Below are 19,000 nucleotides of genomic sequence, written 5' to 3'. Positions count from 1 at the left end.
ATCACCTCCCCACATACGGATATTAAGAGCTGTATGAGAGCCAGCTATTGAAAAAAACAACAAAGAAGAAGTTGAAAAAAGACTCCCTGCTGATGTGGGGATAAAATCAAATATAAAACAGAATTGAAAGATTTTCCTTTTTAGGGACGGGCAATTACTGTTGGCCCAGCCAGCATTGCAGCCATCCCAAGAATGATTAAGTAAAAGTGGCAATACTAGGAAATAAAAGAATTAATAAAAAGCCTAAATAATCTAAAAATCTCATCTCTTCTATCAGTACTGAGGCAAGTGTGCTACCAGTTATATGGCAGCCCAGATCTCACTGAGGAACCAAAAAAGACAGACAAAAAAGATTCTATAAACCTTGAAAATGCATTTGCAACCCCATTATCAATGTTTCAGAGATAGTAGGAATTGCAGATGCTGGAGAATCTGAGATACCAAGGTGTAGAGCTGGATGAACACAGTGAGCCAAGCAGCATCAGAGGTCCTTCCTGCTCCTCTGATGCTGCTTGGCCTGCTGTGTTCATCCAGCTCTACACCTTGGTATCTCCCATTATCAATGTGACTTATTCAACAACAAAGCTGAACGGGAGAGGGAGACTTTTTATTCATTGATGAGATGTAGACATCATTGACTATGTTAGTACTTATTGCCGATCCCTAATTGCTCTGAAGAAGGTGATAGTGAGCTATCTTTTTCAACTGTTGTAGTTCTTGAAGTTTAGGGGCACCCAAAGCGATGTTAGGAACAAATGTTCCAGGACCTTGACCTAGCAACGGTGAAGGATTCGTGATACAGTTCCAAGTCAAGATGGTGTGTGGCTTTGAAGAGGAGGACTTGCAGGTGTTTGTGTTCCCATGCATCTGCTCCCCTTATCCTTCTGGACTGTAGAGGTTTTGGATTTGGAAGTTGCTGACAGAGAAGACTTGAGGGTGAGTGTATCTTGTAGATGGTACATATTGCTACCACTGTGCATTAATGGTGAAGGGAGTGAAAGTTAGAAGTAGTGGACAGGGTGTGTAAAGACCCTGACTTTTTGAAAAAGGGGCAAAATAGATTTATCTGTGCTGTTGGCAAATAATACAGGTATACTGCATTTAAGATGTGGAAACAATGGAGGATTTCCTGCAGGTAACATAGTTGTCCCTGATGGTATTAAAGGAAGTTTCAAAACCCAGGTTGATTAATTTGGCAACCAAACTGGTGATAGCAATGCCTGGTAAAGTCAGAAAGGCAGAGATAATTGGGGTACTATCGCATCATTTGCATCTACAGGAAATACAAAAGAATGCAGTGAAATGTCAGAATCAAATCAAGTGATTTTCAATTATTGTTAAAGCAATCTGAGCTAGATGGTGTAAAAAGATAAAGACAGGGAAGAAGAAGACAAAAAGGAACAGAGAAAGATTGAGGGAAATGGAATTGAAAAGAACGGAAATAAGAAAATAATAATTAGAAGTGCAAAGAGAAGATAAAGTGCAGGTATGTGACTTTAAGCTTAAAATGCTACAGTTAAAACAAGAGGTATTGGATACTGATGTAGGTCTGGTGGTGACAATCTGAATAAAAATTTGAAGTCTAGTAAGGAAATAGTTATGTTTGTGTAGATCTTACCAAAATTTGAGGAAAAGGATATGGAAGCAAGTCCTATGGGAAAATGAGTAGGCAAATTAATTGGGCAAAAGAAGTTTGGACATTATCTGTCAACTATGCATGAACAAAGCACAGGATATTTATACTTGACTGTCAGAGGAGGATTAAGACCATACGACATAGGAGAAGTAGGCCATTCGACCCACTGAGCCTGCTGCATCATTCAACAAAATCATAGCTCATCTCATAATCCTCAACACTACATTCCCACCTTTTCTCTGTAATCCTTGATTCTGTTACAAATTCAAAACAATATAATTAATGCTCAGATAGTAGGAACTGCAGATGCTGGAGAATCTGAGATAGCAAGGTGTAGAGCTGGATGAACACAGCAGGCCAAGCAGCATCAGAGGAACAGGAAAGGTTACTTTTTCGGTGTGGACCGTTCATCAGAAATGGGGGAGGGGAAGGGGATTCTGAAATAAATAGGGAAAGAGGGGGAGGTAGACAGAAGATGGATAAGGGAGAAGATAGGTGGAGATGAGACAGACAGGTCAAAGAGGCGGGGATGGAACCAGTTAAGTTGAGTGTAGGTAGGGAGTTAGGGAGGGGATAGGTCAGTCCAGGGAGGATGGACAGATCAAGGGGGCGAGGTAGGAGATGGGGGTGGGGCTTGAGGTGGAAGGAAGGACAGTTTAGGGAGGCAGGGACAAGCTGGGCTGTTTTTGGGATGTGGTAGGGGAAGGGGAGATTCTGAAGCTTGTGAAATCCACATTGGTACCATTGGGCTGCAGGGTTCTCAAGCAAAATATGAGGTGCTGTTTCTGCAACCTTCGGGTGGCATCATTGTGGCACTGCAGGAGGCCCATGATGGACATGTCGTCTGAGGAATGGCAGGGGGAGTTGAAATTGTTCGCGACTGGGAGGTGCAGTTGTTTAGTTGGAACCCGGTGTAGGAGTTCTGCAAAGTAATCCCCAAGCCTCCTCTTGGTTTCCCCAATGTAGGGGAGGCCACAATGGGAACAGCGGATGCCGTATACCATATTAGCAGATGTGCAAGTGAATATCTGTTTGATGCGGAAAGTCTTCTTGGCGCCTGGACTGGGGAAGCTTCAACGCCCCTCTATGGTAAAGAATTCCAAAGATTTACAACAGTCTGAGAGAAGGAATTCCTTCTCGTCTCTGTTTTAAATGTGCAACCCCTTATTCTGTGATTATGTCCACTGGTCCTAGACTCTCCTGTGAGGGGAAAGAATCTTACTATATCAATCCTGTAAAGCACGCTAAAACGTTTGTAAGTTTCAATAAGGTAGCCTTTCATTCTTCCATAGTGCAACAAGTACCAGGCTAATCTACTCAACCTTTCCTCACAAAACAAGTTTCTTATACCTTGTATCAGTGATAATGGGAACTGCAGATGCTGGAGAATCCAAGATAACAAAGTGTGGAGCTGGATGAACACAGCGGGCCGAGCAGCATCTTAGGAGCAGAAAAGCTGATGTTTCAGGTCTAGATCCATAATCAAAACAGGGGGATGTGGAGAGGGTTCTGAAATAAATAGGGAGGGGGGAGGCGGATCGAAGGTGGATAGAGGAGAAGACAGGTGGAGAGGAGACAGACAAGTTAAAGGAGCAGGGATAGGGCCTGTTGAGGTGAGTGTAGGTGGGGAGGTAGGGAGGAGATAGGTCAGTCCAGGGAGGACGGACAGGTCAAGGGGACTGGATGAGGTTAGGATGTAGGAGCCCAGCTCGTCCCCGCCTCCCTAACCTGTTCTTCCTCTCACCTATCCCCTCCTCCCACCTCAAGCCGCACCTCCATTTCTTACCTACTAACCTCATCCCGCCCCCTTCACCTGTCTGTCCTCTCCGAACTGGCCTATCGCCTCCCTACCTCCCCACCTACACTCTCCTCTCCACCTATCTTCTCCTCTATCCATTTTCAATGCACCTGCCCCTCTCTCCCTATTTATTCCAGTTCCCTCTCCCTATCCCCCATTTCTGATGAAGGGTCTAGGCCCGAAACGTCAGCTTTTGTGCTCCTGAGATGCTGCTTGGCCTGCTGTGTTCATCCAGCCTCACATTTTATTATCTTGGAATTCTCCAGCATCTGCAGTTCCCATTATCTCTCGCAGAACCTTTCCTGCTGTTTTTTCTTTGTCAGTACACTCTGTCCCACTCCTGGTATCATTATCCAAATGGCTGCTGTGTAATTCTGCCATATGCTCTTGCTTTGTGAGCCTATCCCAACCCCTCATCTATTCCTTCTTCCTTTGAACGTGCCACATGGTCCAGAGGGGAGCAATAACATCGATTCAGTAGGAAATATTCACAACCTCATTCTGACCACTCAGCACAACGTGTAAGAGCACGTCCCTCCTCGCCTGCTGGAGCGGGGCTGTGGGGTTTGTATTCTTCCTGTAGGAAGCAGTCTGGTGCCGGATGGATCTGCCTGCCCTATTGGAAGCAAGAAGTATCTGTGGGTGAGTGAGTGAGCGATTTTTTTTAAAAAAGTAAAATAATATTGCACTTTGCACGAATTAAACCAGGTGCCTTAGGCACGGTGGCCGTGCAGTATTTTCAAGAGAAGGGACGCTGAGTATGGCGGCGGCAGCGCTAGTGATACTTGTTTAGCGTTTAATCGATTGCGATCTCTTCCAACATTTTTACATGACCGCAGCTCACCCTGAGGTCCTGGGTGGGCTGGGAGCAATGTGGGATCAGTGGTCTTGTGTTTGGGAAGAATTTGCACCTTTGCAATCAGCACTGAGTAGCTTTCTGTGCTTGGGGAGAGCTGCCAGGAGATTGCAGCATGGACGCTCTCTCTCTCTCTGACTCTCATTACTGCCAGAGCCAGGACTTTAGGCCCTCACAGTCCCTGTTCTGCTTGTTTCTAAACGTAACATTTGTTCATAAAGGAATAGCGAGTAAAAATAAGCTGTTGCGATTAAAATTCACGAATTTAAAAAAAAAGCCAAAAACACTTAGGGTCGAGATAGCAGGAACTGCAGATGCTGGCGAATCTGAGATAACAAGGTGTAGAGTTGGATGAACACAGTAGGTCAAACAGCATCAGAGGAGCAGGAAGGCTGACGAGACCTTTCTGAAGAAGGGTCTAGGCCCGAAACGTCAGCCTTCCTGCTCCTCTCATGCTGCTTGGCCTGCTGCGTTCATCCAACTCTATACCTTGTTATCTCATAACATTTAGGATAGACATAAAAGAAGGTCTTATGTTTAAGTCATAGGGTCATACAGCATGGAAACAGAGTCTTTCGTCCAACCAGTCCACGCCAACCATTATCACAAACTAAACTGGTCCCACCAGATTGCTCCTTGCCTATATCTGTCCAAACCTTTCCTACTCAGATATCTTTTAAACGTTGTGATTGTGCTCACATCCACCACTTAGGAAGTTCATTCCCCACATGAACCACCGTCAGTGTGGGGGGTGGCGGGGGGAATGCCCCGCATGTCTTTTTAAAATCTCTCTCCTCTCACCTCAAAAATGTCCCAATTCTGGGGAAGGATCACCGGACCTGAAATGTTAGCTCTGATTTCTCTTCACAGATGCTGAGCTTTTCCAGCAACTTCTGTTTTTGTTAAAAATGTGCTCCCTAGTCTTGAAATCACTCTTCCCAGGGAAAGGACAACTACCATTCACCCCATCTGTACCCCTCGTTCTTTTATAAACTTCGATAAGGTCCCTTGTCAACCTCCTACACTCCAGTGAAAAATGTCCCAGCCTATCCAGCCTTTCTTTATAACTCAAACCATCCATACCTGGCAACATTTGGGTAAATCTCTAGGAGTACACTTAATAATACCCGAAAGATCTAAAGAGCTTGAATCCTCTTCAAGAAAGGATGTTTTGTTTTGAAGTGTTGCTGCAGTTGGAAGGTTGAAAGCCCAATTTCATGGCACCCAGTTTGTGCACAGCAAGCTCCCATAAACCACAGTCTGATAATGATCAGATAATTTGTTGTCATGGTGTTGATTGGAGGATAAGGATTGGCCGAGACACCAGGGATAACTTACCGGCTAAATATAAACTGTTCCAGAAGATCTTTGGGGTCATTTAAGAGACTGCTGGACATGTATATGGTCACAGAAATTTGAGGGTGCATACATGAGGATCAATGGTCGGCACAACATTGTGGGCTGAAGGGCCTGTTCTGTGCTGTACTGTTCTATGTTCTATCTTGCACATCTACCTCAGAAGACACACATGCTTAATATCTTATCTGAAATTTGGCATCTCTGGCAGCTAATTTAAATTGGCCCAAGCAGACTGTTTCCTGCTCCCCATTGTGTCTGTACTGGCTTCCAAAAGAGCTACCAAGTTAGATTCACTCTGCAGCCCTAACACCCAGCCCTCTAACTTCAACACTTGCAAATACATAGCCAGCTCTCCTTTGAAACCTACTATGGAATCTGCCTCCACCACTCTCCCAGGCAGTGCGTTCCAAATCCTAACAACTCTCTGAGTAAAGAAGTTTCACTTCCTCTCACTCCTAGCTGTCTTGCTGACAATCTCGAAATTGAGACACTTAGCTTGTGACATACCAATTAGTGGAAATAGAATATCCTGCTTTACTCTATCAAAATGGTTCATAAGTTTTGAACACCTCAATGAAAGTCATTGAGTGTCTTTAAGGTAAATAGATAGGTTCTTGATTGGTGAGGGGATCAAGGGGTTATGGGGAGAAGATAGGAGCATGGGGTTCACATCAGCCATGAATGAATGAGGGGAGCAGGCTCAATGGGCTGAATGGTCTAATTATGCTCCTACATCTTATGGAAATACATATAATGGGGTTAGGTCCCAACTCGACTGTTTTCAGTTCAGGTCACACATATTATCGGGGGTCATGTGATTCTATGAGACAGGAAGCAGCGTGGATTTAGACTGACTGGATTGGAGGGTCTGAGCTCGAAGGACAGAATGGGTAGGCAGCTGTTGATTTCCTTGGAGCAGTAAAGTTTGAGAGAGGATCTAATGAAGGTGCATAAGATTTTGAAGGGCATGAACAGAGTGCAAAGGCAGGAATTTTCTCTCCTTAGTGGAGGGTCAGTAATCGGAACATAGATTTAAGGTAAGGGGTAGAAGGCTAAGAAAAGGGTTTGGGAGAATTTTTTCACTGAGGGTGGTGGGAGTCTTGATCTTACTGCCTGAAAGGATGGTTAAGTCAGGAATTCTTGTAACCCTAAACAGCATTTAGAGATTTGTTTGTTGGTTCGCTCAGTTGGCTGTCAGCTTTTTTGTGATGTAGAGTGATGCCAACAGCGCAGGTTCAATTCTTGTACCAGCAGATTACCATGAAGGTCCCTCCTTCTTGACCTCTTCCCTTGCCTGACGCATGGTGACTCTCAGGTTAAAGCATCTCTAATGAGAGAGCAGCTCAGTGGTCCTCTTGGATTATGGTGACTATTTAGATAATCACTTACCTTGTCATAACCTCTGGGGTTATGTCCTGAATCGGTAAAATGGAATTGTGTAGTTAAATCTTTGTTGACTATGCCAGTAGTAATATATTCAATGGTGTTGACTGCTTTGCTAAACATAAGTCTATGAGAATCAATGTGGTTTTTATTAATGGGAAATTGAGTTGACAGACTTAGTAGAGTTCTTTTGAGGACATGACTAGAACCTAGATAAAATGGAGCCAGAAGGTGTAGAGTATTTAGACTTCCAGTAAGATGCTGTACCTAAGAGGAGATCATGGTGTTGGGAATAGAACATAGAACATTACAGCACAGTACAGGCCCTTCGGCCCTCGATGTTGTGCCGACCTGTCATACCGATCTCAAGCCCATCTAACCTACACTATTCCATGTACGTCCATATGCTTATCCAATGACGCCTTAAATGTACCCAAAGTTGGCGAATCTACTACTGTTGCAGGCAAAGCGTTCCATTCCCTTACTACTCTCTTAGCATAGACAGATGATTCCAATCATTCCCCTCTCACCTCTAGTTTTGGACTCCCCTACCCTGGGGAAAAGATCATGGCCGCTTATCCTATCCATGCCCCTCATGATTTTATAAACCTTTACAAGGTTTATAACCTAAGCCTCAGCTTCCGACACTCCAGAGGAAATAGTCCCAGCCTGTTCCTATAGCTCAAACCCTCCAACCCTGGCAACATCCACATAAATCTCTGAACCCTTTCATAATGTTCTTTCACAAGTTTCATAATGTTCTTCCAGTAACCAGGCCATCAGTTTTCTAGCCAAATTTGAAAATGGTGGACAGATGAGTAGGAAAGCATTTTTTGAGTAAGATACAGATAATGTGCAAAATGATACAGATAGATTAAATGACTGAGCATAAATTAAATAGAAGCAGGACACTGTGGGGAAAATGCGTGGTTGTCCGCTTTAGCGGGAAGTGTGCAAAAGCAGAATATTATTTAATTGGAGAGAAACTGCAGAATGCCATGGTACTGAGGGATCTCGGTGTCTTTGTACGTGAATTACAATAAGCAGCTGCAACAGTTAATTTGGGAGGTAGATGAAATGTCAGTCTTTTATTTAGTAAGAGGGGTTGGAGTATTAAAGTAGAGAAGTCTGGCTACTCTTGTACGGTGCATTGGTGAAACAGCCCCTTGACTGCATACAGTTATGGTCTTCTTACTCAAGCAGGAGGCTTGCACTGAAAGCAGTTCAGACAAGGTTTACAAGGCTGAGGGCAAAATAGACACCAACCACTACGGACCCATTAATTTTACCTCTATTCAATATAAAGTGAAACCAATTATCAAGTCAAATCATCATCTAGAATAATGGCTAAATTAGTCATGTTATTAAAGTTAAAAGTTTTGCTTGGATCTGGCAGTGATGCCCCAAGTAGATTTTAGTAAGCTGTGTTGCATTGTTAGGGGTCTGTTAGCTCAGTTGGCAGAATGGCTTGGTTGTGAGTGGGGGTTCAATTCCCACACTGGCTAAGGTCACCGTGAAGATTCTGCCCTCTCTCAATCTAACTCCTCGCCTAGGGTGAGGTCACTCTCCAATTAGACTTGACGCCAGCCATCTCTCTAATAAGAGAGCAACCCTATGGTCGTCTAGGGCTACGGTACATTACCTTTACCTACACTATGTGATTACTTCAACTTCCAAAATGCTTTTAACAAACTTCATTGCAAAAAAAATTAATTAAACTCAAAGCAGTGAAGATTCAGGGAAAATCACGAGAATACACAAGAAACATATAAGATTAATAAAGGAGACATACCGGAAATACTGCGTGAAATGCTTCAGTTTACAGTTTCTAATTCAGAGCCTTGATGCAAAGTGATCATATTTGCAAATGATATCAATCTTGGAAAGACAGTGAAATTGGAAAGACCAGCTGAGAAATAATGGAAAAAGATATGCCATTGGGTAGATGAATGGCAGATGAAGTTTCATGTGATTGTGGAAAGTGCAACAAGTAAGAAGGAGAAAATAATGAACTCTGTGATAATGGGAACGGCAGATGCTGGAGAATCCGAGATAACAAAGTGTGGAGCTGGATGAACACAGCAGGCCAAGCAGCATCTCAGGAGCACAAAAGCTGACGTTTCGGACCTAGACTCTTCATCAGAGAGGGGAATGGGGAGAGGGGGCGGCGGACCGAAGATGTAGAGAAAAGAAGATAGGTAGAGAGGAGAGGAGAGGTGAGGAGGTAGGGAGGGGATAAGTCAGTCCAGGGAAGAGGGACAGGCCAAGGAGGTGGGATGAGGTGGTAGGTAGGAAATGGAGGTGCGGCTTGAGGTGGGAGGAAGGGATGGGTGAGAGGAAGAACAGATTAGGGAGGCAGAGACAGGCTGGGCTGGTTTTGGGATGCAGTGGGGGGAGGGGACGAACTGGGCTGGTTCAGGGATGCAGTGGGGGAAGGGGAGATTTTGAAGCTGGTGAAGTCCACATTGATACCATTGGGCTGCAGGGTTCCCAAGCGGAATATGAGTTGCTGTTCCTGCAACCTTCGGGTGGCATCATTGTGGCACTGGAGGAGGCCCATGATGGACATGTCGTCTGAGGAATGGGAGGTGGGGAGTTGAAATGGTTCGCGACTGGGAGGCGCAATTGTTTGTTGCGAACCGAGCGGAGGTGTTCTGCAAAGCGGTCCCCAAGCCTCCACTTGGTTTCCCCAATGTAGAGGAAGCCATACCGGGTTTAATGGATACAGTATACCACATTGGCAGATGTGCAGGTGAACGTCTGCTTGATATGGAAGGTCATCTTAGGGCCTGGAATGGGGGTGAGGGAGAAGGTGTGGGTGCAAGTGTAGCACTTCCTGCGGATGCAGGGGAAGGTGCCGTGTGTGGTGGGGTTGGAGGGGAGAGTGGTGCGGACAAGGGAGTCGCGGAGAGAGTGGTCTCTCCGGAAGGCAGACAAGGGTGGGGATGGGAAAATAGCTTGGGTGTTGGGGTCGGATTGTAGATGGCGGAAGTGTCGGAGGATGATGTGTTGTATCCGGAGGTTGGTGGGGTGGTATGTGAGAACGAGGGGGATCCTCTGGGGGTGGTTGTGGCGGGGGCGGGGTGTGAGGGATGTGTTGCGGGAAATGCGGGAGACACGGTCAAGGGCATTCTTGACCACTATGGGGGGAAAGTTGCAGTCCTTGAAGAACGTGGACATCTGGGATGTGTGGGTGTGGAATGCCTCATCCTGGGAGCAGATGCAGTGGAGGCAGAGGAATTGGGAATAGGGGATGGAATTTTTGCAGGAGGGTGGGTGGGAGGAGGTGTATTCTAGGTAGCTGTGGGAGTCAGTGGGCTTGAAATGGACATCAGTTTCTAGCTGGTTACCTGAGATGGAGACTGAGAGGTCCAGGAAGGTGAGGGATGTGTTGGAGACGGCCCAGGTGAACTTGAGGTTGGGTTGGAAGGTGTTGGTAAAGTGGATGAACTGTCCGAGGTCCTCTGGGGAGCAAGAGGCAGCGTCGATACAGTCATCAATGTAACGGAGGAAGAGGTGGGGTTTGGGGTCTGTGTAGGTGCGGAAGAGGGACTGTTCCACGTAACCTACAAAGAGGCAGGCATAGCTTGGGCCCATGTGGGTACCCATGGCCACCCCCTTTGTCTCTAGGAAGTGGGCTACCTCTACATTGGGGAAACCAAACGGATGCTTGGGGACCACTTTGCAGAACACCTCCACTCGGTTCGCAACAAACAATTGCGCCTCCCAGTTGCGAACCATTTCAACTCCCCCTCCCATTCCTCAGACAACATGTCCATCATGGGCCTCCTCCAGTGCCGCAATGATGCCACCCAAAGGTTGCAGGAACAGCAACTCATATTCCGCTTGGGAACCCTGCAGCCCAATGGTATCAATGTGGACTTCACCAGTTTCAAAATCTCCCCTTCCCCCACTGCATCCCAACACCAGCTCAGTTCTTCCCCTCCCCCCACTGCATCACAAAACCAGGTGGGCTCGTCCCCCTCCCCCACTGCATCCCAAAACCAGCCCAGCCTGTCTCTGCTTCCCAAACCTGTTCTTCCTCTCACCCATCCCTTCGTCCCACCTCAAGCCGCACCTCCATTTCCTACCTACCACCTCATTTTGTCTCATTGACCTGTCCGTTTTCCCTTCTCTGACCTATCCCCTTGCTACCTCCTCACCTATACTCTCCTCTCTACCTATCTTGTTTTCTCTCCATCTTCGGTCCGCCTCCCCCTCTCTCCCTATTTATTCCAGTTCCCTCTCCCCATCCCCCTCTCTGATGAAGGGTCTAGGCCTGAAATGTCAGCTTTTGTGCTCCTGAGATGCTGCTTGGCCTGCTGAGTTCATCCAGCTCCACACTTCGAAATAATGAACTCTGTTGAGTTTTACTGCTTAATATATCCATTTAGTGTATAGCAACAATTAACATACCTCATCGGATATTGAACTGCGCAAAGCAGAAATGGAACGCATTTTGATTTCCAATATGGTCCATTAAAATAAAACATGTGCTAGGGGATGATTGTCATCAAACTCTAATATTATTGAGTAGTATACCTAGTTAAAGATAGCAAAAGAAAAGCGGTTTTTCAAAAGACAGCATGGAGAAGAGCTAAGGGATTGATGCCCATCAACACGGACAAATTATGAGGAGTTGATGGAGAATCTTACTTTTTTCAGTGGAGAGATATTTGTGGTTATATACAAATTTATTTAGACTGTAGAAAAGGCTTCCATTAAAATAAACTATAGGTCTAAAAATAGGTGACACTAGTTTAATTGAAGAAAGGGTTAATTTAGGGTGGACATTGAGAAAGCATTCAGATTGTTCAGAGAATATAATTAATCACAATAACTTTAATTATTTTAAAGAAAATATTAACTACTGTAATGGTAGGGGTGTATTTGCTGCTACATCTACATGGATTGCTGGCTTAGTGTTTGAGAGAAATACTGGTTAAAAGCTTCAGTGTTGCTTAATCTGTGATTCATGTTTGGTTAATTACAGTGTGTTTGCTTTCCTAAGGTGCTTGCATGTCTTTTACAGGTTGCCAAGATTTTAAAACATTGAATCCTATTTGTGTTAATTAAAAACATGGAAAGTCCAGCACAAGTTGCAAAAGGGAAAGGGGTACGGAAAGCAAGGCCTCCATCTGTTAAGACTTCTTTCAACAATCCTTACAGTATAGGATGGGTACCCTTGGATGGGAATACCATGACATTCATCCTAGAAAAGCTAACAAAAACATTTCAAGAGACTGGCTTGTGCAAAGTTGAACCCATTGTGAGACCCAGGAAACCGAAACCTTCCAAGGCATCAAGAAGTCAAGAAAAGAGAAATATGGAAGGGAATATTGAAGATCAGCAGAAGACTAAAGAGGTCAAAGAATTGAAGGAAGAGCTTTCAGTGATCAACATTCAAGAATCTAAACAAGGATGGTCTAATGTGGGGTTTAGGAAACAATTGGCAATTGGAATCAACGAGGTCACTCGGGCTTTGGAGAGAGATACGTTGTGTTTGGTTCTGGTGTGTAAGTCAGTGAAACCCCCTTTGATGGCTCATCATCTCATCCAACTGAGCGTGAGCCGGGAGGTCCCTGCATGTCTAGTTCCCCGTCTGAGTGAAACAGTGGCACCGGTGCTGGGTCTGAAATCTACACTCGCGCTGGGATTTAAAAAGCATTCGGAAGCTTTTATTGAGACAGTTAATGCCATTACTCCACAAGTACCTCCCTTAAATGTTTCATGGATACAGCAAAGTAAGGTAGTTGTAAATACTGCAGGACTGGACACAAATGAGGCAGATTGCACTGGTGAAATTCCAAAGCTTGAATTAATGGATACTGCACTTCCTCAAAGTCAGAAACGTAAATTCAATGAACTGTCATCAATTGAATTAGAATTAGACACTCCAACCAGCAAAGCAATGGGCGTGACATTGCTGCCTCTGAAAATAAAGAAGATAGTTCCAAATCCAAACAAAATTCGAAAGCCAAAAAAGAACAAGAAAAATAAATAAACGTCAGATTGTGGAAACTTAAAATAAACCTAAAAGTATACAACTCCTTGGTTGGTTAGCATCTATTGACCGAAAAGACAAGTCAAAGGTGTTGATTCTTCATCAGCACTGCCATAAACTTCAGATTAAAAAGCTGGAATGAAGGCAGACTTGTTAATATTCTTGAACATTTAATGTATTAGCTTATTTTTTAAAAAAATGTAAATTTAAAATTGTGTTACTCTTTTCTGTTGAGTCCTTCATGGGGTTGAAGCATAACTGACAAGGTTAACATTGTTGCCCATTCCTAACTGTCCTTCGGAGATTATGTTAAGCTGTCTTCCTAAACTGCTGCAGTCTGTTGTGTACAGTTACATCCACAGTGCAATTGGGAAGGACGTTCACAGGTTTTGAACCGACAATCCTCTCTGTATGATGGTTGGATTTTACAATCATGTAGTTGCTTGGCTGTGCAGAACTTGAGTTTTGCTGACATAAAGAGAAACATTGCCCAAGACCATATCCTAATGGTCTTCAGGGGAGTATTATTATAATAATAATAAAGACCAAAATGAACAAGATTTTATAGTTTGTTTAATATTAAAATAGGACATTGCTGGCTAGATCAGCATTTATTGCTTGACTTTAGTCAACTATATTTCTGTGGGTCTGGAGTCACTTGTAGACCAGATAAGGGTGACAGATTTCTTTCCCTCAAATACATTATGAAGTAAATTGTTTTTTATGACAATTGATAGTGGTTGTACGATGGCTATTGAATTAGTTTTTAATTCAAGATGTAATTGAATTCACATCATCATCTGCCATGTTCTAAAACATTTAACCCGGGTCGTTAATCCATTGACATCACATTGTGTCAGTACCTTGTCCTCTTATAGTTGCTGATTGGTTGACGATGGAACCTGATACTTAATAAGAGCCCATGGTATTGGAGCTAGTATTTTAATATGGATAAAGGATTGACTAGCCAATAGAAATCAGATGTGATGAGGGGTCATTTTCGAAGTGGCAGTCTATAACTAGTGGTATTCTGCAGAGATGGGTGTAATTATTTACAACATAAATGACTTGGATGAGGAAAGGGAATGTACTATAAACAGGTTTGTGAGTGACACAGAAATAGGTGGAAAGACAAGTCGTGAGGTGACACAGTCTTAGATAAGTGAATGGGCAAAACGTTGGCAGAAGGAATATCGTGTGAGGAAAAATGAGGTTGTGCAACTTGACAGGAAGAATAGAGGAGCTGCATATTATTTAAGTGGAAAAACACTGCAGAAAACAAAAGAACAGAGATATTTGGGGGTCCTTGTCCATGAATCTCAAAAAGTTAGAATTTAAAATGGGTAATATGAAAGACAAATGGAATGTTGGTCTTTATTTCAAAGGGAATGGTATAAAAAGTTGAGAATTTGCTAAAACTGAATAAGGCACTAGTAAGACAAGGCTGGACTACTGTTAACAGTTTTTTGCCCTTTATCTGGGGAAGTATATTCTGGTATTGGAGGCTGCCCAGAGGAGATTCACTAGGTTGATACCGGGTTTAGAGGGACTGTCTTGTGAGGAGTGGTTGAACAGATTGGGCCTAAACTCAGTGGAATTTAGAAGAATGAGAGGTGACCTTTTTGAAATATGCAAGAATCTTAGAGGACTTGACAGGGCAAATGTGGACAGCTTGTTTCCCCTTATGGCAGAGTCTAAGATCAGAGAGCATTGTTTGAGAATGAGGGATTGCAGATGGAGAAGAGGAATTTCTTCTCTTGAAGCTTGTAAATCTGTGAAATCCTTTCCCACAGATTTATAATCAGCCGAGAATCAAAGATTATGGAGAAAACGCAGAAGTTGAGGATTATCAGAGCAGACTGTGTGGCTGATTGGCCTTTTATGGTCTTACGATTGTAGAGATAGGGTAACGGAGAAGGCATCAGGGAACAGCGAGCTATCAAAAGATTTATTTAAACTTGGCAGGGCGAGGTGTTCAATGGGAAATGCATCATGGAGGCGTGATGTATGGACGTGTTCTTTCTGTTTGCAGAAGAGAGCCCTGCATGTAGCTTCTACATGTAAATGAATCACATGGTGAGCCAGACTGAAACTTAAAATGGTTGTTTGTGCTTAGAATTAGACAATCATGATAACTGAACAAGTGTTTTACAATAGTTGATAACAAATTGTGGAGCTGGATGAACACGGCAGGCCAAGCAGCATCTCGGGAGCATAAAAGCTGACGTTTCAGGCCTAGACCCTTCATCAGAGAGGGGGATGGGGAGACGGAACTGGAATAAATAGGGAGAGAGGGGGAGGCGGACCGAAGGTGGAGAGAAGACAAGATAGGTAGAGAGGAGAGTATAGGTGAGGAGGTAGGGAGGGGATAGGTCAGTCCAAGAAAGATGGACAGGTCAAGGAGGCGGGATGAGGTGGTAGGTAGGAAATGGAAGTGCGGCTTGAGGTGGGAGGAAGGGCTGGGTGAGAGGAAGAATGGGTTAGGGAGGCAGAGACAGGCTGGACTGGTTTTGGGATGCAGTGGGTGGAGGGGAAGAGCTGGGCTGGTTTTGTGGTGCAGTGGAAGGAGGGGAAGAACTGGGCTGGTTTTGGGATGCAGTGGGGGAAGGGGAGATTTTGAAGCTTGTGAAGTCCACATTGATACCATTGGGCTGCAGGGTTCCCAAGCGGAATATGAGTTGCTGTTCCTGCAACCTTCGGATGGCAGTGGATGAGGCCCATGATGGACATGTCGTCTGAGGAATGGGAGGGGGAGTTGAAATGGTTCGCAACTGGAAGGTGCAGTTGTTTGTTGCGAACCGAGCGGAGGTGTTCTGCAAAGCGGTCCCCAAGCCTCCACTTGGTTTCCCCAATGTAGAGGAAGCCACGCCGGGTGCACTGGATACAATATACCACATTGGCAGATGTGCAGGTGAACATCTGTTTGTTACGGAAGGTCATCTTGGGGCCTGGGATGGGGGTGAGGGAGGAGGTGTGGGGGCAAGTGTAGCACTTCCTGCGGTTGCAGGGAAAGGTGCCGGGTGTGGTGGGGTTGGAGAGGAGTGTGGAGCGAACAAGGGAGTCACGGAGAGAGTGGTCTCTCCGGAAGGCAGACAAGGGTGGGGATGGAAAAATGTCTTGGGTGGTGGGGTCGGATTGTAGATGGTGGAAGTGTCAGAGGATGATATGTTGTCGGGTTTTGAGAAGATTTGTAGCTCAGGTTGAGTTTCTGGATGTGAGTTTGCTCGCTGAGCTGGAAGGTTAGTTTTCAGACGTTTCGTCACCATTCTAGGTATCATCAGTGAGCCTCTGACGAAGCGCTGGTGTTAAATAGAAAGCGGGACATAACACCAGCGCTTCGTCAGAGGCTCACTGATGATGTTACCTAGAATGGTGACGAAACATCTGAAAACTAACCTTCCAGCTCAGTGAGCAAACTCACATCCATGATATGTTGTATCCGGAGGTTGGTAGGGTGGTATGTGAGAACGAGGGGGATCCTCTGGGGGCGGTTGTGGCGGGGGCGGGGTGTGAGGGATGTGTTGCGGGAAATGCGGGAGATGCGGTCAAGGGCGTTCTCGACCACTGGGGGGGGAAACTGCGGTCCTTGAAGAATGTGGACATCTGGGATGTGGGGGAGTGGAATGCCTCATCCTGGGAGCAGATGAGGCGGAGGAATTGGGAATAGGGGATGGAATTTTGCAGGAGGGTGGGTGGGAGGAGGTGTATTCTAGGTAGCTGTGGGAGTCGGTGGGCTTGAAATGGACATCAGTTACAAGTTGGTTACCTGAGATAGAGACTGAGAGGTCCAGGAAGGTGAGGGATGTGCTGGAGATGGCCCAGGTGAACTGAAGGTTGGGGTGGAAGGTGTTGGTGAAGTGGATGAACTGTTCGAGCTCCTCTGGGGAGCAAGAGGCGGCGCCAATACAGTCATCAATGTAACAGAGGAAGAGGTGGGGTTTGGGGCCTGTGTAGGTGCGGAAGAGGGACTGTTCCACGTAACCTACAAAGAGGCAGGCATAGCTGGGGCCCATGCGGGTGCCCATGGCCACCCCCTTAGTCTGTAGGAAGTGGGAGGAGTCAAAAGAGAAGTTGTTGAGGGTGAGGACGAGTTCGGCTAGGCGGATGAGGGTGTCAGTGGAGGGGGACTGGTCGGGCCTGCGGGACAGGAAGAAGCGGAGGGCCTTGAGGCCATCTGCATGATGTATACAGGTGTATAGGGACTGGACGTCCATGGTGAAAATGAGGTGTTGGGGGCCAGGGAATTGGAAGTCCTGGAGGAGGTGGAGGGCGTGTGTGGTGTCACAGACGTAGGTGGGGAGTTCCTGGACCAAAGGGGAGAAAATGGAGTCCAGATAGGTGGAGATGAGTTCGGTGGGTCAGGAACAGGCTGAGACAATGGGACGACCAGGGCAGGCAGGTTTGTGGATTTTGGTTCGCAACAAACAACTGCACCTCCCAGTCGTGAACCATTTCAACTCCCCCTCCCATTCCTCAGACGACATGTCCATCATGGGCCTCCTGCAGTGCCACAATCCTGCAACCTTCGGGTGGCATCAACAGCAACTCATATTCCGCTTGGGAACCCTGCAGCCCAATGGTATCAACGTGGACTTCACAAGGTTCAAAATCTCCCCTTCCCCCACTGTATCCCAAAACCAGCCCAGCTCGTCCCCTCCCCCCACTGCATCACAAAACCAGCCCAGCTCTTTTCATGTCCCCACTGCATCCCAAAACCAGCCCAGCGTGTCTCTGCCTCCCTAACCTGTTCTTCCTCTCACCCATCCCTTCCTCCCACCTCAAGCCGCACCTCCATTTCCTACCTACCACCTCATCCCGCGCCCTTGACCTGTCCATCTTCCCTGGACTGACCTATCCCCTCCCTACCTCCCCACCTATACTCTCTTCTCCACCTATCTTGTTTTCTCTCCATCTTTGGTTCGCCTCCCCCTCTCTCCCTATTTATTCCAGAAACCTTACCCCATCCCCCTCTCTGATGAAGGGTCTAGGCCCGAAACGTCAGCTTTTGTGCTCCTCAGATGCTGCTTGGCCTGCTGTTTTCATCCACCTTCACACTTTGTTATCTTGGATTCTCCAGCGTCTGCAGTTCCTATTATCACTTTTCCAATAGTTGAATCACTTGCTGTGTGACTCAGTGACCTGCTGTTGACCATCTTGTCCTGAGGTTTGTAACTGGACTGATACCTTTGACCATAATAGCAGCACCTTGTTAGGAGAGAACACGCCCTGTGCTGCTACAGCATTAGTTGTATGTAAAATCTCTAGCTTCACCTGTTTGTCAAATCTTTTTGAGATACCTAATCTCAGAAAGAAGGGTGCTCTGCAGTGGTGGGTTTAGGCCCATTTGTGAGTTTGCGAGAAATACGGCAAGCAACAATCTACTCAGGAAAGCTATTAACACAGAACATAAATTTTAGCATCAAGCTTCTACAGTGAGCAAATGGCTTGCTTCTTATGCGTCACGGTGCCTTAGTGGTTAGCACTGCAGCCTCACAGCGCCAGGGACCTGGGTTCGATTCCAGCCTCGGGTAACCATCTGCGCAGAGTTTGCACGTTCTCCCCGTGTCTGCGGGGAGTCCTCCCACAGCCCAAAGATGTGCAGGCTAGTGGATCAGCCACGCTAAATTGCCCGTAGTGCTCAGGGGTGTGTGGGTTATAGGGGGATGGGTTCGGTGGGATGCTCCAAGGGGTAGTGTACTTGTTGGGCCGAAGGGCCTGTTTCCACACTGGAAGGGATCTAATCTATCTTTGTGTGAAATTGCTAGTAAGGCCAATCTTAGCATGTGGCATTTATTGATATAATGAATGTGACTTGTGGCAGACCATAATAGAGAATCCATTGGTGAATTTCTCATCTAGCAAGTAAAGGAAGGGTGTATGGTTTGCTTGACAGTTCCATATTCCCTGTCCCTCCCCACTTAAAGCGATCATCAATAAATTGCAAGTGGCTTATTCCTTTCCACA

At 45.8% G+C, this 19,000-nt stretch overlaps 1 protein-coding gene across 1 annotated transcript; it reads left to right on the top strand.

Annotated features, from left to right (window-relative positions):
* Positions 1-3,538: 3,538 nt before the first annotated feature.
* Positions 3,539-13,596, top strand: rpp38 (ribonuclease P/MRP 38 subunit). The gene is made up of 2 exons (XM_048555440.2): positions 3,539-4,076; positions 12,065-13,596. Exon 2 carries the CDS (start codon positions 12,113-12,115, stop codon positions 13,034-13,036), a length of 924 nt encoding a protein of 307 aa, XP_048411397.1. The 5' UTR covers positions 3,539-4,076; positions 12,065-12,112; the 3' UTR covers positions 13,037-13,596.
* Positions 13,597-19,000: the final 5,404 nt, after the last annotated feature.

The sequence above is a fragment of the Stegostoma tigrinum genome, chromosome 2 (assembly GCF_030684315.1).
Source record: "Stegostoma tigrinum isolate sSteTig4 chromosome 2, sSteTig4.hap1, whole genome shotgun sequence".
Taxonomy (NCBI): Eukaryota; Metazoa; Chordata; class Chondrichthyes; order Orectolobiformes; family Stegostomatidae; genus Stegostoma; species Stegostoma tigrinum.
The sequence above is the reverse complement of the archived record's forward strand: the minus strand, read 5'-3'. Positions and strand labels throughout refer to the sequence as shown.